The sequence below is a fragment of the Natrix helvetica genome (assembly GCF_964273705.1).
Source record: "Natrix helvetica genome assembly, chromosome: 2".
NCBI classification, from domain to species: domain Eukaryota; kingdom Metazoa; phylum Chordata; class Lepidosauria; order Squamata; family Natricidae; genus Natrix; species Natrix helvetica.
This window is the reverse complement of record NC_138552.1, coordinates 164,610,869-164,637,549: the sequence shown is the minus strand read 5'-3', so window position 1 is coordinate 164,637,549 and position 26,681 is coordinate 164,610,869. Positions and strand designations below refer to the sequence as shown.

General features: G+C 38.1%; 1 protein-coding gene across 1 annotated transcript in view; it reads left to right on the top strand.

The window, feature by feature from the left end:
- Nucleotides 1–15,898: 15,898 nt before the first annotated feature.
- The window catches only part of EYS (eyes shut homolog), a gene marked incomplete at both ends in the record, with an annotated part of 387,634 nt that continues 376,851 nt past the window's right edge, over nucleotides 15,899–26,681 (top strand). Inside the window, 3 exons of the mRNA XM_081943885.1 lie at nucleotides 15,899–16,040; nucleotides 17,596–17,720; nucleotides 20,196–20,427. Of these exons, the coding sequence (XP_081800011.1) occupies nucleotides 15,899–16,040; nucleotides 17,596–17,720; nucleotides 20,196–20,427 (499 nt within the window). The remainder of the gene's footprint in view (nucleotides 16,041–17,595; nucleotides 17,721–20,195; nucleotides 20,428–26,681) is intronic.

Here is a 26,681-nt window from a genome sequence, read left to right as displayed (position 1 = left end):
AGTATTCTAAGCTGAATTATTCTTAACTTTGGTTAGGTTTGTTAGGGTATTTATGTATATGCTTTAATGACTGATCTTAACTCAAAACATTTGCTTAATTAAGGTTTGGGATATTGTATAAACATAGAAAATAGGAAGCAGGTTATTCATGCTTGTATGGAAGCTTGTACAGTGGTAAATTCATTCTGCATAAATCAGCATCTATCAATTTTACTAAAAAGTGAAGGAGAAAATAGAGAAAATTCTTCTAAAAGCACAGTTCCTACTGAAGCAAATCTGAACTTCTAGAACAATCTGTCAGGGTTCCAAATAGCATCCAAAAGTAAATCAGAGTCCAAGACAAAGTATTGCTCAAAGTTCCAATTTATTAAGAGAGCCATGTTGGCACAGCTAGGAAAACCCAAATGTGAAAGCTTCCCGGTTTTCCCCACCCATTTGAAAGTTAAAGATCTTGCCCCCACACCCACAAGTCCCTCCCATGGTCCAATCTTCCACTGCTATGCTGGCAGTTCCACCCATCCAGTTCCGGTCAGGTGCAGAGGTACAAAGTCAAAGGATGACCTTGGCTTTCTGGAAAGAATTTTGTTATGGCTACATAGCATCTAACTCCGTACAATCTCCCCTCCCATTTTCCCACAATAGAAAATGCATAGTAGAATAATAGAAAGTGTCAAAGATACAAAAGAAAAGATGGCTGCAGGCCTGACACAATCCTCTGTTAAGACTGCACGTCTTCTATTATTCTACTGCAAAGCCAGTGCTCTTTCTGAAGTTGTCATAAATGATCAGCTAGCCATATGCACTACATATCCATTCTGTTAATGCTTTTCCACAATCCTGGAATCTCTTCTGTAGTTAGAAAACAGAAAAGAATCAGGATGTATTTCATCTATGTTGTGAACCATCAGTATTAATAAAGAGGTTATCTGACTCAAGATTGAGCTGTACTTCATCCTAGCTGAGGTGCCTCAGGTTTCTCACTCATAAGTGAATATGGTAATTTTCAAGTTCATATACTAGTGTCTGTCTATTCTGACCCATAACCAGTTGAGTGTAGGTCTAAATAACAAGTTCTCACCTGTCAAGGGAGGGTCAGGCATAATATATGAGTTAAAGTCTTATTGTTGAGCTTTCATGGAGGCTCAGATACTTCTGAAAATAAATGGAAATTTTTTTTGTACATTACTACAGTATTTTGAAAAAAATCTGCGCCATTTGTTTCTTTGCTCACTAAAAATGACAAAACAAAGCAAGAGTTTCATCAGCAGAAAAAAGCAGATGTTGGTATTTATTCAGCTGGAACTTGTTTTCTAATGTTGATTAATGACTTGCATTGTTTGTCAAATGTGCCTTAAGGCACTGATGTGAGATGTACAGTGTTGGCCTAATAGCAAATATCAATATTAATGACTGACCAATTATTATCTCTGATTACCTCTGCACTTATGTCAGATAAGATAATGTCATTCAGAGAGGGAGGGAGGGAGGGAGGGAGGGAGGGAGAGAGAGAGAGAGAGGGAGGGAGGGAGGGAGGGAGGGAGGGAGGGAGAGAGAGAGAGAGAGAGAGATATTTGTTATCTACAATGCTGCTGAATTTGTTTAATTGTCATTTGGCCACTTTTAAATTATCTGGGGTAATTAAGTTACTGTATTTTTCGGAGTATAAGTGTTCTGTAGGGAGAACGAGGCAGACAGGAACTGAGGCAAGGCAGGTTGAAGCTAACACAACCTTTATTCAGGTACTTTATTAAGGCAAAATGTAAGGCAAACCTAGACCCGGCAAACAGCAGCATTTGATAGCTGGCAGCCCTTTTTATACCAGAGCTGTCAGATGCTGAACCAATAGAATGGCTGCATTCTCCCACCAGCTGCTGCTCGTGTCTCAACCAATCAGGGGATGGCAATGATAGTCAATGGCGTCGTAGCCTCAAGGACTTAACAATAAGACACACCTTTTTTCCTCAAAAAAGAGGCTGAAAATCAGGGTGCGTCTTATACATCGAAAACAACATTTTTTGCCTCCTGAAGCCCCGCCCCTTCACCAAAATGCCCGTGCATAGCCTTATGGAGGATTTCAGAGAGTTCCTGGGGGCTGAGGAGGGCAGAAATGAGCAAAAATGGGTCGTTTCCCCACACCCCCAGTTGCCAACAGCAATCTATAAGCCTCCATAAGGCTATGCATGCAATTTTTTTTTTACAAAAAACGGGCCTGTTTTTGTGAAAAACGGACCATTTTCTGCTCGTTTTTGCCCCCCACCCAGAGCACTCTGCAAGCCCCCTCCCAAGGCTAGTCATGCCTTTAAAAAAAAGGGCCCGTTTTCGCAAAAAAACGGGCCATTTTAAGGAGGTTTGCAGAGTACAAAAACTTTTTTTTCTTCTCAGAAAGCTCTTTAGTTAAAGTGATTGGTGATAATTAGATTGATCAAGTGCTGTGCCAGCAGAAAAAAAGTGTTAGTTGCTTCCAATTTTAAGTGATTTCTTTGTCCAGCACATGGATAAATAGACCTGGAAATATTTACCTACCTACCTACTCTCTTTCTCTCCCTACCTACCAACTGTATTTCTCTCTCTCTCTCTCTCTCTCTCTCTCTCTCTCTCTCTCTCTCTCTCTCCCTCCCTCCCTCCCTCCCTCCCTCCCTCCCTCTATTTACCTACCTACCTACCTACCCTCTCTCTCCCTACCTATCTACTGTATTTCTCTATCTCTTTCTATTTCTCTCTCTCTCTATCCCTCTACCTACCTACCTACACCCTCTCTCTCCCTACTTACCTACTGTATTTCTCTATTTCTCTCTCTCCCCCCCTCTCTCTCCCTTTATCTACCTACTGTATTTCTCTCTCTTTTTTCCGTCTCTATCCCTCAATCTACTTTTTTTTTAAAAAAATTGCCTTTTCAAAACCTTGGTGCGTCTTATACTCCAATGCATCTTATACTCCGAAAAATACAGTATATGAGATAAATCAGGATAGTTTTTAACTATGAAAATATATTTAGGTTGTTTTGGACTGTTATTTCAGGGAGTTTTTTTTAAAGCAAAACAAAAAGTGCAACAGGAGAAGAAGAATAAAGAGCCCAGTTTAGATCCTAGGGCTATGATCTGTCTCTTCTCTCATGCTATATCAGCGAGAATGAACAAGAAGAGCCCATCTTGTTGGGAGAATGTTTGTTATTCCCAGTCTTAGTTATGTGATTTTATATGATCATGGTTTGTTTATTGGGTTTTGTCTTGTTTTTATTATTGTTATTTTGGTTTTCAGTTTTGCTTTGTTTATTTGTTTATTTTTGCTTTGCAAAATTGCAACATAGAGTGTAGGGTGACTTTATAAATGTGGAATCCTCTGAGCTTGATTGTTTTCATGCAGATGTTTCATTACACAGCGAGGTAGCATCTTCAGTGGTAGAAGGGAGTGCACTTTGCTCTTACTTTACATAGAGCAGTTTGTTTTGTCAGTATTGGTGTTCTTGTTTTCTCCTTGATAGTTCCTTGATTAGGTATTATTTACTGCTTGACTGTTTGAGTAGTGGTAATCCTGGTGTTAAATAATAGACACATACCAAAGACAAATTATTTTTTTCAAGCTTTCTATTGTCTTCAAAGGCACATGTGAAAAATAGCTTTGGCACTGGTAGTCAAGTTTAGAAAGATGCTTTGGCTAAGGTACCCTAGGAACATAATAACAGCCATATATTAGTTATTCTTCCTCAGAAGAGAAAAACCCAGTTATCTGGGTGAATACCATCCAATCTCACAAGGAAGTTTTTCAAGGAGAAAACTGAGTGACTACAGAATCTATCCACACTAACAATTTATAACAGTATCCAACCATCACTAAAATGATATATGGCTAAATGTGGATAAGCTTTATATCATCACCGCACCGTCTAGTCCAAGCAATAAATCGTTGAAGTGTATAATCTTGGAGTTTCATTCTAAGGAGATTTCAGACTTGGGGAGTGTGCATGCAACTCCTTTCAAATTATAGTACAAAACATGCAACAGTCTTTGTTTGTTTGTTTATTTTGTTTGTTTGTTTAATTGGATTTATATGCCGCCCTTCTCCCAAAGGACTCAGGGCGGCGTACAGCATTAAAAAACACATATTACAAAACTTATAAGAAAATTAAAAACAATCCAAGGAACAAACCGAATTAATATAACACTAACATTTTAAAAATTAGATAAAATTAACAGGCCAGGCTGGCTTGCTGGAAAAGCCAACTTTTTAGGGCATGTCGGAAGGACCGGAGGTCGGGAATTATGCAAAGCTCTGGGAGCAGCTCATTCCAGAGGGAAGGCGCTCCCACAGAGAAGGCTCTCCCCCTGGGGGTCGCTAGCTGACACTGTCTGGCCGACGTCACCCTGAGGAGGCCAACTCTGTGGGATTGCACTGGACGGTGGGAGACTACTGGTGGCAGTAGGTGGTCTCGGAGGTACCCTGGGCCTAAACCATGGAGCACTTTAAAGGTCATAATTAGTACCTTGAATCGCACCTGGAAAACAACCGGCAACCAGTGCAGGCCACCTAAAAGGGGTGTAACATGGGAGCACCTAGGTACCCCCATGATAACCCGCGTGGCCGCATTCTGGACCAGCTGAGGCCTCCGGATGCTCTTCAAGGGAGCCCCATGTAGAGAGCGTTGCAGTAGTCCAGGCGAGAAAGGACGAGAGCATGCCATGTTCCAGGACACTCAAACCAACAAAGGCAGCTTCCTCTGCTCTGTTTTGAGAGAAATAATTCCAATGTGTATATGTATATAGCATTGTGCATAGATGAAGAGCGCAAACTGTTATATTTTTGCCTTTTCTGCCCCCATGCAATTTGAAAGGAAGCAGAAGTAAAACTGTATTGTGGGGCAGAGGGGAGGAGAATCACATTAGTGTAAATTTTGGTAGCAGTACATGCTCTCACATAAAAGCACCAGTTCTGCCAAGATATTTCTGGATAAGTAATTCCTAGCTTTAACTTTACTAGATTAGAAGCCAGTGGTTCAGTGGCTTAATGATGCTGGAGATGGTCTCTGCACTGTTCGAGTCCTAGCACTGCGTGGTGGGGTGAGTTCCCATCACTTGTCTCAGATTCTGTGCACATAGCAGTTTGAAATCATGTTCTTTGCAAATAGAGAAATAGGTACCACTTTGGTGGGGAGACATGTTCATACTCCATATAGACAGTCAGATTCCTGCCAGCTGTTAACTTTCCCAGTTGCGAGGCAGCTCTAGGGGAGGGGAGGGTCTTGGATGCTGCTGCAAAAAAAATCTGCTCATCTTCCTTTCTGGTGCAAAAGTAGCTCACTTTCTTCTGCACTGTTGGAAGCGTGCAAATATCTATCTGACAGAATTGATAAACCGGCAGCCAAACTACTACTCAGCTATAGCATTGTAGTCTTCTAGCTAATATAACAGTGTCATATGCTAATAATAATAATAATGTCACTGCTTTTATTTGGTTTGCCAGCTGTGCCTACATTCTGAGTTATACGGCAGAATGAACTGTCTCTTATCAGCAATGATTTACTGCACATGTCATTACATTCTATACCTTCTTTCCTTTCTTCTTTTTGTCTGTATGCCAAGGCAGACAGGGGCTCTGCCAAGATGTAATCAATTAGCTTAGTAAGTTTGTATTTTTACTTTCTTTACAATTAAAATGTTTTTTTCTTAGATTATGCCTCGGGTTTATTTTTGCTTACTTCAAAAGTATACTTCAAGGTTTGCCAAGATCCATACATTAATTTCCAGGGTGGAATTCACACCCTGACAAATAAGCTTATTAGAAGCCCACATGCTCTGCAGACCATGGGCATTCTAATACAAACCAGCTATAGCTGTTTATTGAAACGAGTTCTTTCACTAATATCACTGTGTCCAATTATGTTAGATCTAGCATAGGTAGTCTTACACTGAATTGGACAGAAGTCTGCCAAATATAAGCATTTCAAATCTCTGTCTGTTTTACTTTCTGCTCCTAAAATCTATGACAAATAAAATGTTTCAAAGCAAGATAGGATTGTGAACATACTCTTCAAGTTACTACAGAATTATGTGTTGTCTTTGCAGCAAAACCACAACACAACAGCTATTCCTCTGAAGCTAGGGGAGTCATTCTTAAAAAAAATCTGAATTATGTTGATGTCACAGTACAAATTACAAATGCAAACACTGTTCAGCTATACTTCCATTTTCATTTGGAGGTAAAGCATACTTCTATCATCCAGTGCACGAATACATAGCTTTTTATCATCATTTTCTTGCATGTAAACTGAGTGTTATTGTTTTCTGAATTAATATGATAAATATTGAATAATTCACAAAGAGAATAGATTCTGACATTCCAGAGTTTATATAGCTGTCTCATACTTGATAAATGAGTGAGATATCTATAATTTGTTTAATATATTAAAGGAATTAAACTGGATAGAATCATGCATAAAAACCAGTTGGGAAATTAAAAATAATGTTGATATAATTCTGATGGTTATAGAACTCAGTTAAAGTAATGATGCAAAGTAGTTTAAAAACAGTTTAAAGAATTAAAATATAATTGTGTGTAGAGGTGAACTTTTTTTAAAAGCATTGCTTGGTTAAGTGTTTAAAGCCTGTACTAGTCATTGCATTCAAATTTTGAGGGAACATGTGACAAATCAACCTGTCATTTTTATTTTCAATGATTTCTCTGAATTTCTATCTTTAATTTGTTTCTTTCTGTTCCAATTCAGTGTTGTATTTTTTTAATAAAAGAGTCAAAGATTTCTCTTAACACAATGTTTCCATCTCTCTGTCTCTATATCCAATTATTGTTTTTAATGGCTTTTTTGCCCCACTTTTCCAATGGGCTTTTCCCATTTTTGTTCTGTTTGGGGTGTTAATTTTTTACAAGTAAGTTGATATCCCAGACATTTATGAAGCCCAGTTGCTGGACTGAACATCACACCCATCTTTAAAATTGGACCACAGTGCCCCCCCCCAAAAAAAAGATATTTTCACATTGTTAAGCTGCCACAACTTCCAGATGTCTCTGCATTCATAACCATGCACAACTATTTGCAAATAAAATAATTGTCTGAATATATATAAAAGTGTGGGTAAGAGTAATTTCTGAAGCAGCTGTACAAACCTGGAAAAAGATACAACTGCTTTAACAAGCTCTCTTATATGATAGCTCCAAAATACCTCTTTTAAAGAATTTATACAACTTTATCAGGAATATACTACTAGGGAGACTGAAGAAAAATGGAAAGTGGCGTTTTGTAGCAATTTGGAATAATCATTAATGGGATGAGGGTGGGATGGAACTGTCATTTGTGCACATACATACAAACCAATGGTGGGTTTCAAAATTTTTTAGAACCTCTTCTGTAGGTGTGGCATGCTTTGTGGGAGTGGCTTGCCAGCCATGTGACCGGGTGGGAGTGGCTTGCCAGCCATGTGACTGAGTGGGAGTGGCTTGGCATCATGTGACTGGGTGGGTGTGGTCAACTTGTAAAATGTGGTGAAACTCACTAAACAACACTCTTGCTTAGTAACCAAAATGTTGGCTCAGAAACTCTGGCATTTGAAGCACGCAAGTCTTAAAGCTGTCAAGTTATAAGACCCTTGCACCCCTAACCCTTTAGGGAAAAAAAACCCAGGGGTGTTCAGACTTGACAGCTTTAAGACTTGTGGACTTCAACTCCCAGAATTCCTCCTCTCGCTCTTCATCTTGATGATGTGTGGACGGGCGGGGGGAGGGAGCTGGAACCGGTTCTAAAGGGCACTGTAGATTTGTTAGAACTAGCAGGAACCTACCCCTGATACAAACACATTTGTTGTTGCTTAGTCACTTCTAAATTATTCACTTACTTCTGAGACTTCATGACCTGATGGACCCCATTTCTGGACTTTCTGTTAATAAATGTTTCTTTGTGTCCCATTAAGGTCATGTTTGTATCATCAGTAATAACATCTAGGCATCTTGTCTTCAATGTACCTTTTTTTTTCAATTGCCTTTAATTTTTCTGGGCATCTAACTGCTTTATAACTCTTCATTTCAGATATCTAAGCATTGTTAGGGCTTCCAGTGAACAATTTGGTGGGCAATCTAGTATTACCGGTAGTTATCGGTTCTTCTTGAAATTCAAGATACTTTCAATAATTTTCTTTAGCACCACAATTCAAAGAGATACTTTTCTTTTTTGTTCATTCAGACTTTCTCGTGGTCCAGTTTTCACAGCCACACAGAAGAATTGGAAAAAAGAAACAACAGTGTTGCCAATATGTGCCTTTGTTGCCTGTATGATGTCTTTAACTTTATTATTTTTATAGATCTATCATAATCTTTCTCACAAGAAGTAGACATATTTTTATTTTAGGCCTATAGACGCAATTCTCTGTATCTAGAAAGATTATGGCTGCTGCTACTTCAATTTTTTTTCTGCCTATTTGTTCTGAATTGGTATTACTATTGACATAATATTGCTTTTTAAAAAAAACAACAAATGAGTAAAATACAGTATAGGCTTTTCCACTCTCTTCCCTCATCTTCAGCTAGAGATTTCTTCACTTCCAGCCATCAAAATTGTGCATATGCACAAAATCCATGGTATTTAAAATGTTATTAAATATTTTTTTATTTCATGTAAAGAATATGTTAATAAGATCAAGTGGAAGATCTATATATTCAGAAGATCTATTTCTAATTTGATATGTTGATTATCATATGATCATATGACACCTACCTATGAATCTTCTGTGAGGGAAACACTTTTTTTTTTCTTTATGGGGATTCGGGTTAACACTTCCTTATCCCTCTTGTTTTTTTATCCAATGTGCAAAAGACCTTATTGTTCATATGTTCATATTGACAGGACATTTGTATGTGGGAGAGTCTGTTTGTGCATGCACAGTATAATGCAAAAGGAAAATAAAATATTGGAAACTGAAATGGATTCATGTTTCAGATTTGACAGAATTTTATAAATGATATGCAGTTCCACCAGGAACAACTGGGAATTGTGGATGTTCAACACCACTAAAAAGCCAATTCTTTGAAATGTAGTCATGGGATTTCAGTTTCTTGCCTTGCAGAAATGTTGGGGGGGGGGGGAATCAAGTACAAAAGAGAGCCTTTGGAACCAGCGTTTAATATAAATCTTTCCCCTGCACTTTGTAACAGGGGTACTATTTCACTCTGTGAGGAAAAAGAGAAGGAAAAAGTTTGCAGTTCATGTAAGTTTTGTGAGAAATTTGCACTCGTTATATAAGCCTTTTATAAGAAACCAAGCTGTGCTATCCCTGGAAAGATAGGATCACTGTTTCAGACAAAAGCAAACTTTTTATTTCTCTAAAAATGGTACGGTATTTGGGAGCTCAATCACAGATACTTTCATAAAGTAAGGATTGAGTGGCAGCAGCAAAGGTAAAGAAATGACTTAAATTACCTGTTGTCTCTATAAAAAGTTGGAAGAAAGGATTTATTTTTAAACAATAATAGTGAAAGTTATGCTATAAGAAGTATCAACCAGTGGGAAAACTTCACATCTGGTGATGAAGGCTAACGGCAAAGCTATTGGGCCACCACTCATCAATAAATAGAAGGGATAGCAAAGCATTTTCCACAGCATTGAAATTTTAATTAAACTTTGAAATTCACTACTTTGATATTTGGTGATTAAGGCTAACCTCAAAACTATTGGGCCTCCAATCTTCAACAACTCTAAGCAATAGCAAACATCTTCCACAGTATCATATCTATAATTAGACTTTGGAATTAATTTCTATACTATGTGGTGCTGACTAACAGCTTAGCTGTCTTAAAAAAAGTTGGCCCAATTCATTCATTGTCCACTATGAAAACAGACTGCTGGACTAGGGCCAATTTAGCAGGGGCCTGTTTATGTTAATCTGTTATTCAAGAGTTCTGTGATAGTTAAACTGATCTTCTTAAAAATTGTGGATTGGGATTGGATGAAGTTATTCCTGCTTCAGGCCCACTGATTTCATACAGGAAAATTAATCATGACAATAAAATTAAGCCCAGTTTAATTCAGAAGGACTTTAGTGTGACTAAATAAATCAACCATTCCTTTTTTCAAGGTTACTTGAGAAAGATTGAAACTGGATAAGGTTACTTCATCCAGCAATGGTGATAGTTCATAAAGATTATTAAGTGCAAACATATATATATTTCCACAGCAAGAAAGAAAAAGCAGAAATTGTTAAATTGATTGTTTTATTCAAAGAGGAGAGAACATATTATGTTTTTTATTTGGAAATAACTTCTGGATTTTGTGATGAAAAAAATGAAACTCTGACTTTGGTTTTGCTGATTAGTTAGATTTGTTGTTATAGATATGGCTAGTATATATTAATGTATAAAAGTAAAAAGTTGAAGATGTAATGTTGTTATCTTCTACTGTGCTAAAAAGAATCAGAAGTCAACACTTTTCTTTTTTTCCTTGTACCTCACATTTTCTTTTCCCCTCTTTTGCCTTCTCTTAATTTCCTATTATTTTCCTTTGTATTTTGTTTTATAGGTAGAAACTGGTAAGATTACTTCAACTGAGAATTAAACTAACTCTGAGAATTATGACAAGGTTGCCCACATTGAACAACTCAATTGCCACAATTTCAGAGATTATCCATTTTGCAAAATTGACTCCAAAAGATTAAACTTAAAATAATTGTTTGTAAACCCTCTTAGACTAAGAAGATTCCATTTAGTTTCCATGAATGACAACATTATATGAACTGGTGCAATCCTTTATACTGAACCCTGTGAAGAAATGGTATTCTGCATTTTTTAAACCATCCTCCTATGGAAACATAATTATTTCTTAGAATACTTGTTAAAGGATAATTAATTTTTCAGTAAAATTATTGTGTGTAAGGAATGGAATTCTTGTCCTTAAATTACTTACAAAGTGGTTGGGGATTTTGAAGAACAATATTTATTTTCCAAATTTTTAAAAAAAAATTATTGGGAAACAGCAAGTAGCTTGGTACCCAAATTTCAATGAAATCCCAATAAAAGAATAACTTCACCAGGCAAATCCTCTTGTGAGACTTTTTCTTGACGGGAAAAAGGAAATAGCAGACAATATGAAGCAATAACTACAGGAGAATATTCCCATTTGCTACCCTAAACCTCCAAATCCTTCTTGTTAAGGATACTTGGCAGATTTCTTACTTCATTTTTATGTGCCATGTTTCCACATAATTTCGCTCCATTGACATGCCATTTTGAGTTCTGAGAATACAGTTTGACTTCAATATTGAAGTCTACCTGGCGGATTAATCTAGAAGTTTTAAATACAGAATTGAAAGGAACATTATTAACAAGGAGTACATTTAGTTTTAAGAGTATTTCCACTTAGGTCATTTAGCTGTGAAGATAATAGCTGACAGCAGACAAAGGTTGACATTTTGTAAAATGTCAACCTTACACAGTGGGTCAAATTCTTGGCCATGATCCACAGTTGTTCTTTGAACATTATATTTCTTCTGCTTCTTTTTGGTCCAAAGGACAGTTTTACTGAGATGATTATAATTTAGGAAGGGCATTAGAATAAATATTTTGAGCACAGTTCTGCCCTGATTGTGGTTCTTCTGCTGAAAAAAACAATGGGAATGAAAATGTTACAAATGAAATTCAATAACCTTTACATCATGACTTAGCTGTTATTCAGAGGGAATCTTCCTTTGCTTTCCTACTTGAACACTCTCTAGAATTACAATAAAGACAGATGTAAGATGAATATGAAGCATGAATGAATAAAATAATCTTACAATAAGTTTAAAAGCAACAGAAGTAAGGAATGAAAGCAAGTGAAAAAAACAATTTCTTGCCAAGTAACAAGAAAAACCCTTAGATTTCTTGCAACATTGAAAGTTTTGTATGTTCTAATAAAAGGATTTTTTCTTTAAACCTGAGTTCACCATTTGATTTATAAATTACATGGTGGTTGGCAATTGGTCTAGCAAATGAAGATTATACAATAATAAGAGAATAGTAAAAAAAATAAGAAAATTAGGCAGGCAACGTTAGGAATCAAAAGGACTGAAAGGAAATTTTGAGCTTGAAGCATTTGTATATAACTTCTGAGAACACAAAAAAGCTTTTAGCTTGTCAGAGACTTGTTAGGTAGAATGGGGATTTCAAACATCTACCACACTTTTGTATTCTAGAACAATATCTTTTTTTTTTTCATTTTACTAACAAAAAGTCCTTGTTTCTTTTGTTTTGCCTATGAGAATGTCTCTTTAAACAGCCAGAATGGCATCTTGATTTGTACCAAATGTACATTGTTTCTGTACTGCAAAAAATGTTTTACTAGTAGAATATTATTATAATTGTACCTTAATTTAGCACTTTTGATTTTGATGTTGGATGTATTTAATATAGTATTTGTAGAACAGATTACAACATGGATCTAAAATATGAAGGGAGGGTGTCAACTAAAAAGAAAAATAAACACAACACCTGTTATTTCCTTTTATTGCAGCGAGAAACATTTAGGTGAAAAGTGTCTATAGTCGCATTGAATTAAACATGACAAGATAGTTCTGAAGATGCTAGAATTATTGGCTTCCTTGATTTAATTATTATTTTTATTCCTCAATTCTACATGAGAACATTGATCATTAAGGTACAGGATAGATTGGCTTTTCCATTTTTAATTTCCACTGTAAAACATTCCATCAATGCCAGGTTTGAAAATTATAGTGGCGATAATAGAAGCCTGACCCCTGTAGAAGTTAGAGAAGAAAAAAAGTTGTCCCTCAAATGTCAGGGCACCTTGTGGTCCAAGAAATTAAAACTAAATTGTTTGCAGTATGAATCCGAAGGTGGTGGTATATCTCAGCTGCCATGACATTTAGCCAGTGTCTTTTCATAGCTTGTTAATAATGTATAGCCATCCCAATATAAATTTGCAGTGATGGAACTAGCTTGTTAGAGTGAAGTAGTTAAGAAGATTTATTCTGCCCAGAAAATACATATATGAATGAGAGATGGGGGATGAAATCAGGACAAAGGTCCAAAGGATTTTCTGTTAGACTGTTTTATTTAATAAGGCACTGGGGCAAAGTCCCCTTTTATTTATTATTCTCTTCTTCTAATTCCTTTTTTAAAGTTCAATTAGTATTCAGATAATTATGAAGACTAATCAGATAGGTAATCTCCACCAATATATCCATCTCATCAATTCTTCTAAGCCAAAAGAGCTCCACATAGCTAAAGGTGACTGCATAAGCGCTGTCTTGTTAAAGTATATTGCTGTTAATGATCTTTTTTTAAAAATAAAGCCAGCTCCCCGTTCTGTTGGAGGATGCTAGCCTTCAACCTGGCAGTTATACAAATTATTCATAAACTGTGAAATGTCAGCAGAGAGATGAAAAGAGATGAGAAAAGGGTACAGGTGAGCAATAGAGACACAAGAACAATAGGTTACAGCAGGTTATGGATTGGAATTGAAGGGGGAGGAAAGGGAGTTTGACATTTGAAGAGTTGTAGGCCCAGTCTAAGACTGCAGGAAGCTGTTCAACCAGGAGACACTTAACTTCTCTTGACAACCTCTGGATATGTGAACACTTACAGCTGGGAAAGGGATTCAGCTCCTTCCATTTCAGCCTAATTTATGGAGTAAATAATTGCAAAGGGCATTCCAAGTCTACAGCTTTCAGACTTTTCTAGTCAATGGAGCTGGAAGCATATTACAAGCATATATTAACTAAAGAACTTTGAAAATAAGTAGACAAATATGCTCTGTTGGTTTGGTGCCATGGAGGTCTTGCATATACAGAGAATTGGCTCAAATTGGCTGCTGGACACATTCACAAACTCGGCACAGCATGCATTAATTTGCAAGGGAAAAAAGCATGGCTCATGGTTCCTGCAGAAAATGAGGCTACTGAGTTTTGCACTTTTCCAACATGTCTGGAAGTGTGTTCCTTCCTCTTCTCTGACATGCCTACACCCCCACCTTCCAAGTCACGTCTTCTCAAAGGAAGGAAACACAAGCCACTTTTTGTGAAGAAATGCCTATCAGGCCTGAGGAACATGGAGTAGGAAAGGGGACTGTTGCAAAAGAGACACCTCAGTCCCAGGGAAGGGGAAAGTGTGATAAAGAGACTCAGATTAAATCTGTGTTAATTATGCTTGATGCTGACCTAGGCTTCCCAAGAGCATGCAGCAAACTCCTTGTCCCGACAAAAACTCTTTTATTAATTTACTGTGAATTCTACTCATTCTCATCCAACAAAGTCTTTCAAGGGAGGATCCACAGTTATAGATCGTATCTGGCTTGGACAGTTGACAGGCCGATATCTGCAAAATGTGGCAAGGAGTCTCGGAGAGTCACGAACCAATTAAGCAGACAAAACTTGTCTCCTGCAAACTCCACTCCTCTTTCACTCCTCTTTTATTTCCTCTGGGAAGATCATTCATCATCCACCTGTAGCCTTACTCTCAAGTCAACCCCTGGTCTTTAGCTGTTCCCTTCATCTGGCAACTCTGCACATGTGCACACTGGGAACAGGCTCCAGCTTTCATCTGCCTCACTGATGTCTGACTCTGAAGGCAGCTGATACCTGGCATATGGCTCTGTCCCCCTCTGCCTCCAACACAGAGCCCTCATCAGAGCCTTCCCCAGACTCCAGGACTGCCCCATGTTTCTCCCCAACCTCCTCACTGTCCGAATCTACTGCCAGCTTCTCTGGCCACTGGCAGACCACAACAGGTATAAGCTGATCTGGATAATTGCTTTCACTGGCTTTCTACATTCTGTCACATTGCCCTACTAACAATAAAGATGTTTCTAGAAATCCAGTGGTTCTTGCTTCCTGAGTTTGTCAGTCTTGAGAGTCGTGACCCTTCTCATTTGCCAGAGGGTCTGAATAAGTTCACTGTTTCTCCAGACTGAATAACTACCATTGGCAAGACATCATGTGCCCATGTTGGTTAGATTTGGAAGTTAGGGCTGGCAACAAGAAAGCAGGGAAAGGCATAACATTAGATTTGGGGTGACCCATAGTGTGGTAGAACTTACTGTTCAGCTTGCTATTTTATGCTTGAGCCCCCCCCTCCCCCCCTGCAATTTGATTATTTTGGTGTGCCTTTATCAAATGTCCTTCCTGAATTAGTATTATTCAGCTGTTGTAATATGGTGATGCCTACTAAGCACATTCTCATTTCTCTGTTTTTAGAATTGCTAACAAAACAGGAAGGGAATCAACCTTTTGTGATTAGTATTTTATTTAACATTATTCCTAAGTAACGTAATTGTCCTGACCCAGCCTTAGCAGAAACAAGAAACAGCTACACCGGTGGACCACAACAATAATTGGAAATAGGGTTACTACCTCTATTCCTTGACACCAGACATTGTCCTTCAAAATTCCAATCAAAATGCTTTGGGCATGCTCTCAGAAATGAGAGCTTTAAAGTTGGAACACACTCAAAAAAATCAGAAGCACTTATCAAAAACAATATTAAAAATATGCTGAAATCACTAGGACAGGCCACATGATTGGTTCCAATTAAACTGATTTATTGTCTACGCCTAGGCACAGGAATCTAATCAACCAACTGGTGAGCACTGTTTTGTTGTTAGATAAAGGTCAGTGGAATTCAAGAAGTGTTGGAGTTCGTCCATTTGTGTTTATGTAGAGACTCTAGGCTGATTCCTTTTTTGATTTCGCCCCCAGGCTCTTCCACTCCTTTTCCTAAATCTTTCATGCCCTTTGCCAGGCTCTAGCAAAAAGTCTATCTTCCAGTTTTTGTCCCATTCAATGGAAATGAACATCCATTAATATCCAGATGGCTATTTAACAGGCATTAAATTGAACCAAGACAAATATGTGCATAACACTTGTGGATTTTTTCTACATAGTTATGAAATTGTATATTATGCTAAACTATAATGAATATTATATTTAGGTGCCTCAATGGATTTTCTGGCCAATTTTGTGAAATAGATTTGAATGAGTGCAGCTCTTCTCCTTGCTTACATGGCTCAGTCTGTGAAGATCTTATTAATGGATATTTCTGCAGATGTCAGAAAGGTAATAAATGAACAAAATGCTTTCAATTAAGTCTTTTTTATTATTCAAAAATCCAGATTCAACCCCCCCCCCTTTTTTTTTTTAACCAAGGCAATACTTCCTGGAATTAAAAGGTGGAATGTTTGTTTTCCCAAATGTGGCATAATATATCAGGAAATCCCTTTTTATTGTTTCTTAGGTGCAAATTGATCTAACCTCTTGATCAAAAAGCATCACAGAAGAAAACAATTTTCCACTGGAAGCAACCGAATGCACTTAAAATGTTGTCTTGGGTCCAAAGGGAAAATTAGTTGTTTTAATTAGCATTCTACACTGGCTAATTCTGCCATGTGTTGGAAAGTTTGATTGAATGTTACTGTAAAGTAAATTTGTGGAACAATTTGCATTTGGAATGAGGACAGCTCTTAGAATTAAATGAAGAAAAAGAAATTGTTGTTTCACTATAACACTATACCAGGAGGTTTATTTGAAGTAGAGTAGTGTGTAGAACTAGCCATAGTGGTTTGTAAATCATGGTTTAAAATATGCACCACTTTCAGAAAATACACATGGCTTCCACTATTGCATCTGCACCACACAATCAGTGGTGGGTGTACTTCCTCCCTCCCTCCCTCCCTCCCTCCCTCCCTCCCTCTCTCTCTGTACATTCCATTTGTTGGGGGGTAGTTGACAATGCTTCTAAGGAACATTTAGGAAATAGACCAGTTTTAATTCACTTTGATAAAAGACAAATGTACTTTGGAAATCACTTCAAAGAAGTAAAGCTCGCTAAATTCCCTTGGGGGAGAGGGGAATGGAAAATTTGTCTTTATTAGGGAGAAATAGCAGTCTCCTACCCAAATTCTTTGCTCATAAATCAGTGAAGAATTTCAAAGGGTTATTCATGCCTAACTCCAGCTAATGGAGCATGAGAGCAAAGAACCTAAATCCTAGGTATCTTTCTTCTCAAAGCAGAGACTAAAGGCCCGTTATCAGTAACACAAACACTTTATAATTATCATATGGATTAATAATTTGTTATTGCAGGCTTGCTACAGCCAGTAAGACACAATCTCTTTATTCAACTGTAGAGTTAGGCCAGCAGCAGGTAGCATGTTCCACTACCATCCACTCAAGATGGTGATCTATCACAGCTGCATTTCTTTTTAAAATAATAACAATAACAAAGTTTTGGGAAGCAAACAATCCTTTCAAACTAATTCTTATTTCAATGGTCATTTGCTATACCCAGTTTAGAAAAGGATGCCCTGTAAATGGTTTGAATTATATGTCCATTTTTGGAGTATTATGGAAAATAAAAGCAGGATTTTTTTGGATGGGGGTATCTTTGAGTCACTGTTGATCTCTAATGTCCTGAACTAGTTCCTTTAGTTTTCTTGGCATTATTTTTGGAAATGGCTTGTCATTAACTTCTTTCTAAGGCTGAGAGATAGTGACTGGTCCAAAATGACCCAGCGAGCTTCATGTCTAATATGTGTATAGAATTCATGGATGCCTTCACTGCTATACCAATATTAGACCAGAAATCTATTACATTTTTTCTTTCTTCTAACAGGCTGGGAAGGGTTCAGATGTGAAGAGGATGTCAATGAATGTGCATCTAACCCTTGTGTACATGGAATATGCATCCAGAGGGAACCAGGCTTGGGTTACACCTGTTATTGCACATCTGGATACGTGGTATGAACCAAAACCTTACTACCACCACTCTGTATGAAGCATGTGCTGTTGAAATTAAACCTTAGCAGAGTCTGTCTCCCATTAAGTTTTCTCATTTGCCTTAAACTTGAGATGAACCATTAAAAATTAAGTCAACAGATAAGAAAAAGCCACCGAGGCTTAGTCCTGATTATCTTGGTAGATTCATTTGTTTAATTGTTCAGCATCCAAATGTATAGAGGTATATGCCCTATTTAAATTGAGCTTTCCGTTGTCTTTAAATGGGAAGCCTTAACTTACCTCATTAAAGAAATAGTCACCACCAGGCTACTGTAGAAGGATGCCACCACAACAATGACAGATGATGAAGATGATACAGAGCTACCTTAAACTGTTGTTTTCAACCACAGGATACAAGTCATTTTAGGAGTCAGCCTGTGTTCAAATATTTATGAATCAAGTTCATAAACCAAAAGTAATATATTCACCATGTTACCGAAAGGTTTATTATATTTTCTTCTGTTCTGCTCTGCTCTGCTTTGCTCTGCTTTGTTTTTGCTCTACTCTACTCTACTCTACTCTACTCTACTCTACTCTGCTCTGCTCGATTACAGATCTATATATTATTTATTTATTTATTCAGTTGGACATTAACTCAAGATATACTAGAATTACTCAGATAAATCTAGCACTTTTTCCTGTTCTAGGATAATTGAACTAAAACATTTTTCTTTTTTTTGAAAAAAAAAAAGCTGCTTGAAAAAGTTCTAGAGCCCAAAGTAATTTAATATGCAGTTTGTAGTATCAGTGCCCAATGGTTTAATTATGTAACAGTTTGAAATTACCAAGATCGGAAAACATACATTGGTTCATATCTATGTTTTGAAAACTTGAGCTTCTTATAGAATGAGGTAATTTTGAGAAACAAAGCAAAGAGATGGGCTTATTGAAGTTATTTTATGATAAGGTAAAGGTAAAGATTCCCCTCGCACCTATGTGCTAGTCATTCTCGACTTTAGGGGGAAGTGCTTATCTCTGTTTGAAAGTCGAAGAGCCAGCACTGTCTGAAGTCGTCTCTGTGGTCATGTGACCGGCATGACTAAATGCCAAAGGCACACAGAATGCTGTTACCTTCCCACCAAAGGTGGTTCCTATTTTTCTACTTGCATTTTTACATGCTTTCAAACTGCTAGGTTGGCAGAAGCTGGGATAAGTAATGGGAGCTCACTCGTTATGTGGCACTATGGATTCAAACTGCCGAACTGCTGACCTTTCTGATCAATAAGCTCAGTGTCTTAGCCACTAAGCCACCACGTCTCTTTATTTTATGATATCATGCTTCAAATCTAAAGTTTTCTGATGGAATTTGTCATACTTGGTTGTTGTTGCAACAATCATGCAAAAGGTCTTGGGATAATTTTAAAGACCAAACATTTTATAGTGACATAAATGCTGATGTGGAGACAGTGAGAGGCAAAAAATGTGTATACAGATGCACTTGATATTGTTAAGTGAGCAGTGGCAGCAACAATACTAATAATTTGATACAAGGTCAAGTGAGCTTAATGATGGAAATAAACTTCTAAAGAAAAACTGTTATGCTCTATAAGTGAGTAATTTGCTGCAGAATTTCTGCAGATCAGAGGATGGAAAGTCAGGGAAAAGACAAGAATGTGTCCCATGTTATAATTCTGAAGAAACATGGGGATTTCTTTTTCATGAATCCTCCTATTCTGAACATATTTACTCTGAAAGATTGAGATCACTTGAAGGAACAAAGATATGTAAATTGACTAAGATTGAGATCATTTGAAGAAATAGCTAGAGAATATTTACCACTCCTCAAATTATATTCTAATTGATAACCAGCACATTGTTGCTGTTGTAACAACACTATAATGAAGGCTTTAAAAATAAATGCTATGAGGAAACTAAAGCATTATGTCAGATAATGTAACATGTCTACTTAGCAATACTCTGCAATGTTTGCTTTACCCAAGAGTAGACTGCAATATGTCCGGCTACTACCTGCTTGGGAAAGATGAGGCATTCGCGGATTGCATATATAAAGTTAAAAAGGAGAAAGAAATGTGGTTTGGAGCTGACATAAAGTCTTAGTTTACATACTTCTCTACCACTTGAAATTAATCTCCAAGGAACCCATTTTGACATTGAAAAGCAGATGGCTTGGAGACAAAGCTCTTCCTGGCATGTCAACCTGCTGCGAAACTCTAGGAATGAAACCTGACATTCTTTGAATTGATTGGAAGTCAAAACACCATAATTGCATTACAGCACGAAAGCCAAGGTCTATGCCATAAAATCAGTACAGGCAAAAGCGCTCAATAGGATTACATTAATTTTGGGGAAAGCATTCTGCCCGCTTTAAATAGACAGCATTTGGAAAACAAAAAGAAAGTCATAATCAAATTATTTAATGTGACTATCAAAATGCAAATGGACTTCCAAATGACATTTTAAAAACTTCTCTTCCAGGGTGAACACTGTGAGTTTAATTACAATGACTGCTTAATGAAAACCTGCCCTGCTGGATTTTTCTGTCTGGACAGAATCAACAGTATCTCCTGTTTGCCTGAGACCCCCAATAAAGTCGAAAATATTTCTAGTATGGAATGGGTATCTCCAACCGAACCACTGGAGAGAGAACTCTCACAGGCTCAGCCAAGCTACTTGTCTGCTGATGTTTCTGGTTTTCAAAGCTTCACAGGTAAGTGGGAGGTAATCCTTGTTTAGTAACATCCTCATTTAGCAACTATTTACACTTACAGCAGTGATAAAAGAAGCAATTTTGTGACTAGTCCCTTCCTTTATTATCGTTACAGTTCTGTAATCCAAAACAAAGTTGAAATAAGATATGCACAGTTGTAGCTTCCCTTCCTCTAATGATGGACTTGGCAGCCATAATTATGCTTGCTACGGAGGGCTAGGTGTATTCTTTTCTCAGTCCTACAGAATAGAATAGAATAGTTCTTTATTGTCCAAGTGTGATTGGACACACAAGGAATCTACTGTGGATTTGGAATCAGGTTTTTCCATGACATTCTTTAAACCTAATTGGAGTTGAGCTGATACGAGCAGATTTATACACCTCATAATATGTGCCTGCCTCCACTGTCACCATAAGTAACTTGTGACTGGAAGTCAGATAATTGTACTTAGCTTTTGAGAGTGACTGTGGACCCTGTGCCTTTCTTTTCCTGGCTTGTATCTTTATTTGTCTGCACTTTTCCCATCCTCTTGGTAGTTTTGTACATAAGAGCGTCAATAAGAAACTTTTCAGGGTTTTCCCGTTTCTTTGTTTCTCAGATTTACAATGAAAAAGACTTGGGTAGCAGAGAAACCATTAAAAATGGAACATAAATGCGGAAGCTAATGTTGATTGTCACATGTCCATGTTCATTTATTTAACTATGGATACTGCAAAAATATTTGTGCAATGTTGTCTTGTTCTGCTAATCTTTCAGGGGCTTTTGTCAATTTTTAAAGCTAAGTCATATTTCTTCTTTTTTTTTTTTTTTTTTTTTCAAGAAGTTTTATTGGTTTTTTTAAAAACATTTATGCGGAAAAGGGTAAGTGGAATAGTTACAAATTTTGGCAGTTGCAAGTATGGCAGACGCCCCCTCCCTCCAGACTCCTAGGTTACATCAAAATATCAAACCTTATTACATAGTCATAAAAAAAATCAGCATATTAATTCTAGAAAAAATACTTTTCAATCAGTTTATATAATTATAATATATAGTCTAGTTGTAAATTCATTAATACTTTCGGTCTGTTTATAACATTGTGGTTTTCTTATTTATTTTTGTGATCTGAGCTTTCTTGGTGTTGCCCCTTCACCCCCCGCTGGCAGAGCTCCGGCCCCTCCCGTGTCCTGCATAACCGTTGTAGTGTCATCTGTTTTTTCTAGGTTCGCTTTGTTTTTTTCCATAAAGGCCTGTGCCTCTATGGGTGTGTTGATTCTGATTCTTGTCTCCTCCCAGAATATCAGCATACCTTCAGGCATCAACCATCTAAACCACACCCCCTTCTGGTATAATTTATTCGCCAATTGCGAATAGCTTTTCCTTTTTTCCCTAATTTTTTTGGGAATCTGCTTTAGAATGGTTATCTCCCTGTCGTGGTATGTCAGTGTTTGCCCCCTTTGTACACCCAGAATTTCATCTCTTGTGGTTTTCCTAAGAAATTTAATATGAACCTCCCTGGGTACATTATGTGTTCTGGCATATGCTGAATTCACTCTATAAGCTAGATCTATCTCCCATTCCATCTGCTGTTTATCTTTGTGTATGTATTCAGCTAAAATGTTAGTCATAATGTCCCTTATATTTTCCCCATCTGCTTCTATTACATTTTGAAATCTAAGATAAAAGGACATTCTTTCAAACTCTGCTTTCATTTGTTGGATGTCAAGTTCTTTGTTCCCCTTCTGTAAGGCCTCTACCCCCCCCCTCGCCTCCGCCACCCCACCCTCCACAAGGTCCAGTCTCTGTGAGTTCTTAAAGATTTGGGCTTGATTCTGTTTAATTTCATCTTTCATTTCCCTTAACTGTTTCTTAATTTCCTCCTGGCCTTGTAAAATTTGTTGAAGCATTTGTTGGAAGTCTATCTCTGTAGTCTTGGGTTGCATCAGTTCTGATATCTTTGACTGTGTAGCTGGACTAGACGTTGCAGACGTTGGGGCAGAAGTAGCAAAGCCAGGCTTTCCAGGAGGTGGTCTTTTTGGAGACATGGTTTATGAAGCAAGGAGATCAGTCAAAGTAGAGACTGGGCAGCTGGAGAGGTAGAGCAGGCAGGCGAATTCAGAAGGCAGAGGATCCAAACAGATGGGGATTTCTTTAGTCACTCTAGCAGTAGATGAAAGTTTTTTTCTCCAAAGAGTTCAGAAAGTAGCAATCCACAAGAAATTCCTCTGGGTGACTCGGAGACAAAGACCGGAAGCCTGAATTTTAAAGGTGAAGTCAGGTTTCACAATTCATGAAGACAACGGAAGTGTGCCATCTTGCCCTGCCAGCTTTGGGCTCAGAGGCATAGTAAAATTTTTAAAAGTTCAAAAAGTTCTCAGTTCATCCATTAGTTCTGGAGCTAGGTCGAATGAAAATCACTTTTATAGGGGTGAGGCATCATTAGTTGGCTCTCCCCCCTCCTCCTCTCTGGGGATGGAAGGAAAGTCTTTTCAAGCCGCTTGTCCAAGGGAGGGGGGGAAATCCCCCTCCCTCTAGCCGCACCTCTAGCAGGGATCCGAAAGTTTAACTTTTTAAAAGTGCTGAAAAGTTCATCAATTCAAAAGCGAAGGAATGCAGAAAGGAAGCCTCTCACCATACTGCCGCTGCTTCGTTCGGAAGTGTGTTCTCCGATCGGCATGGGGCGAGACGCGTGCGCACGCACGTCCTCCAAAACTGCTCCCCGATGCCTAGAACGAAGCGGAGGAGCCCCCGCCAGCCGCCGCCGACGCCAGGACCCTCCGCGAGCCGTTCCTTCGGCAAGGCGCCCCTCCAAGGCGTCTTGTGCCCCCCCAGAAGCGGGGGAAGCCCACCGGGAGAGCTGGAGCAGGCAGCGATCTGCCTGTCGCCGTAGCCGCCGGAACCGGAAGTCCCCGTCATATTTCTTCTTGATATCGATAAGTAAATTGGATGTGACCCAATTAGTAAATATCATTACCTTGGTAACTTTTCCAGCTCATCATGTTAGCCTTTCAAGTTCTCTATGGGAAACATATGTAATTTATTCTTTTTATATTGATTCTCAAAAACAATTTGATTTAGCAAATTTAATACATTTCTTCCAAGCAATGCTTTTTTTTTTTTTTGCTACTTTCTCCCGATGTGAATAATAGGAGGGTCTGCATTTAGTCAGCTCTTGAGGTCACTAAAATCTTTCTTATACTTTTATTAAGAATGTGATTTACGGAGTTGTATTTGTCTGCTATGGGATGCCTGGGTGAGAATTAATGGTTTTCAGGTAGCAATGCAATTTGCTGCCGATCCAGCCTAAGGCCAAAGCTCTTCATTTTTTTTATTTTCTTCTAACTTTCCCCCTTACTTTTTATCCTCTAAAGGCCTGCAAAATGCTGTCGTCCTCAGCCATGGCAGTCTTGCATTCTCTAGCATAGCAAAATTAATGTCCAGCATATCATTTAGCGGCTGTGGTCTAAGATCATTAACTACCATTGCGAGTCTTCAGCAGCATGCTCTCTCTCTCTCTCACACACACACATACTTCCTTCTCCCTCCTTCCCTCTATCTGAATGCATTCTCACTACACAGTTGTGGAGGTTTCTATGGCTTTTCTCAACCACAATGAAGTCTGACACAACCGCTGAGCTATGGGCAATGATTGATAATTCCAGCAATTTAACACTAGTCTTGCTCTCACAAGATGAGTGTGATATGACCTCATTTATCACCGACTCCTTAATGACAACTCCTGTTCCCTCTGTGTGAAGTTTGTCAGTGGGGAACCATAACAGTCTTGTTTTATCTGCCGTAGACATTAGTTCAGTAATTAGTAACGTACGAGACACCAAGGTTGAATTAAACAGCCACTCATTACATCCCCCCCAGATCCCAGCCCATGACTGTATATTGATTTTTTTCCTCCAAAGTTGTCTCAAGAAAACAATAGAGAGCGATCAGCTGTTTCTCTAGCGGGCAACAAGTGGATTTCATTAAACAGCCAGTGTTTTTCCATAAGAAATAATCAATTTAGAGAATATAGGTTGTTTTACCGTACCATTTCAGCAGGTTCAAAAAGTCAAACTTCCTCATGCTTGTACACATATTATAGTTTCATATTTCAAATAACGTTTGCAAGGCGTTAAATTGCAATTTGATTTTTCTTTAAACAAATTTAACCAAACGTTAGAGGGAGGAGAGTAGGATTCCATAGTGGATATAAAACTCTCAAATGAACTGTCAGCTCAAGCTCTGGATGGTGAATATCCCTCTCTTTATAAGGCATTCTAAATGAATTCAGTAATACTAATCAGCCGGTATGCATTAATTAGTCCTATAGCTGTTAAATCTGGGCATTCATTTGTTCTGTGCATGTCAAATAAGCATCCTCAGTGAAGTTCGCAAATCTTTCCTAACTTGCTGGAAGAAAGAAGGTATGGAAGAATATGGTCCAAGTATACCATAACGGGAAACAAACACAAAGTTCATGTGCATTTAGTCAGTTGTACAGTAACTGCCCTTCCACAAATCATCTCTTTAGAGAAGAGGTGTCAAACTAAATTTCATTAAGGGCCGAATCAGGGCTGTGATAGGGAGCCCAGGTGTGTGGCTGACTGAGTGGGTGTGGCCAACTGGATGGGCATAGCCAGCTTGACGCCACTCCCCAAACTGCTGGCATGTTTCCTCTTCACACTGGTAGACCGGGCCAAAGCTACGTTGGCCCAATCTTTCCTCTTCACACTGGGTAGACAGGTGACACCCCTGCTTTAGAGCCACCATTTTCAATAATCTCAGTCTCACAGAGATCTAGCATGTATTTGGCAACACATATGAAATAGTAGGGGGCTACTGCAGGATCCAGTGGAAGAAGGTTATCAGTGCCTCAAGACTATATCACTTTTACTCTGAAAAGCAACATAGTTTAATTTATTAGGTACTTATAACTAAGTGCAGTACATAGAATAAAACAAATGATGCAGTGATATGTAAAATAATAAAGAAGACATGTCCATGTTACACAAAGACATCAATTCAGAGAAGGATATTGAGCTTCCGGTTAAACATGCAGGCGTTTATCAGACCAGCTTTCATTATGAAACTCTGTTGTTGATATGACATTTCCTTCTGCTTTAGCTGATCAGTGGCTCTCTGATCAACATCGCTTTGCTCACATTTCGGTGCCACAGGATTTATTATTGGATGAAAAACAGGCTCTCCATTCTGCTTTAGTAATAATAGGTAGTGCCTCACATGTGAACCAAGAGAAAGGGGAAAGTTATAATAGATCTGAATGAAAGTGGCCTGGTCTTGGACATTGGAGTTCATGAATGCATACAAGGTTGCATAGGTATGAATTTAAGGGCTAAAATGTATGTCAGAACGTATTAATTGGTATAATCTAACCTGTTCTGAATTCATATTTTTAAAAAATTCTACAAAGGTAGTGAGATTTGCACAACCTGCTCCAGTGAATGGTGACAATGGAAGAACCAGAATTGAGACGTAGGGAAAATAGTGAATTTTCTGAATGGAAGCAATCTTAAGGGAAATGTTATTCTGATATAAAAATGAATGGGTAGGAACAAGAAAAAATGATGTGCGGAGAAAATTGCTGGGCTATTTAGAAGCCCAGGTATGAATTAGAGCAACAACTGCTTTGTGCATATATCATTTAAGCATAAACCTGGGTAAATGTGTGCATAGCAAAGGTGTTGCAAAATTACTGAGGTAATTTTTGGTTTGCACCCAGCATACTCCCTGCTAGTTCCTTTATCGGGATCAGCAAACGTGCCACTCAGTTCAGCTAGGAAAAAATATATATAGCTTAACATTTATTCATTATTAACATCCAAAAGTTACCTAGAAAAACATGACAAAACGTCTGATCTACATTATATGAGCTGCAGTGGCGCAATGGTTAGGGTGCAGTTCTGCAGGCTACTTCTGCTAACTGCCAGCTGCTTGCAATTTGGCAGTTCAAATCTCACCAGATTCAAGGTTGACTCAGCCTTCCATCCTTCCGAGGTGGGTAAAATGAGGACCCAGATTGTTGGAGGCAATAGGCTGACTCTGTAAATCGCTCAGAGAGGGCTGAAAAGCACTGTAAAGCAGTATATAAGTCTAAGTGATATTACTATATACATCTAACTACAGCTATATAAAAAGCATTTTTCAGAAGCAAACAGTTCCTCCCAAGTGATACCTATTTTTTTTTCAAAGACATTCAATTTTTTTTTAAGCAGTGAACTCTGTAACTTTGGCAGCTTTTGACCATTTTCAATACCAT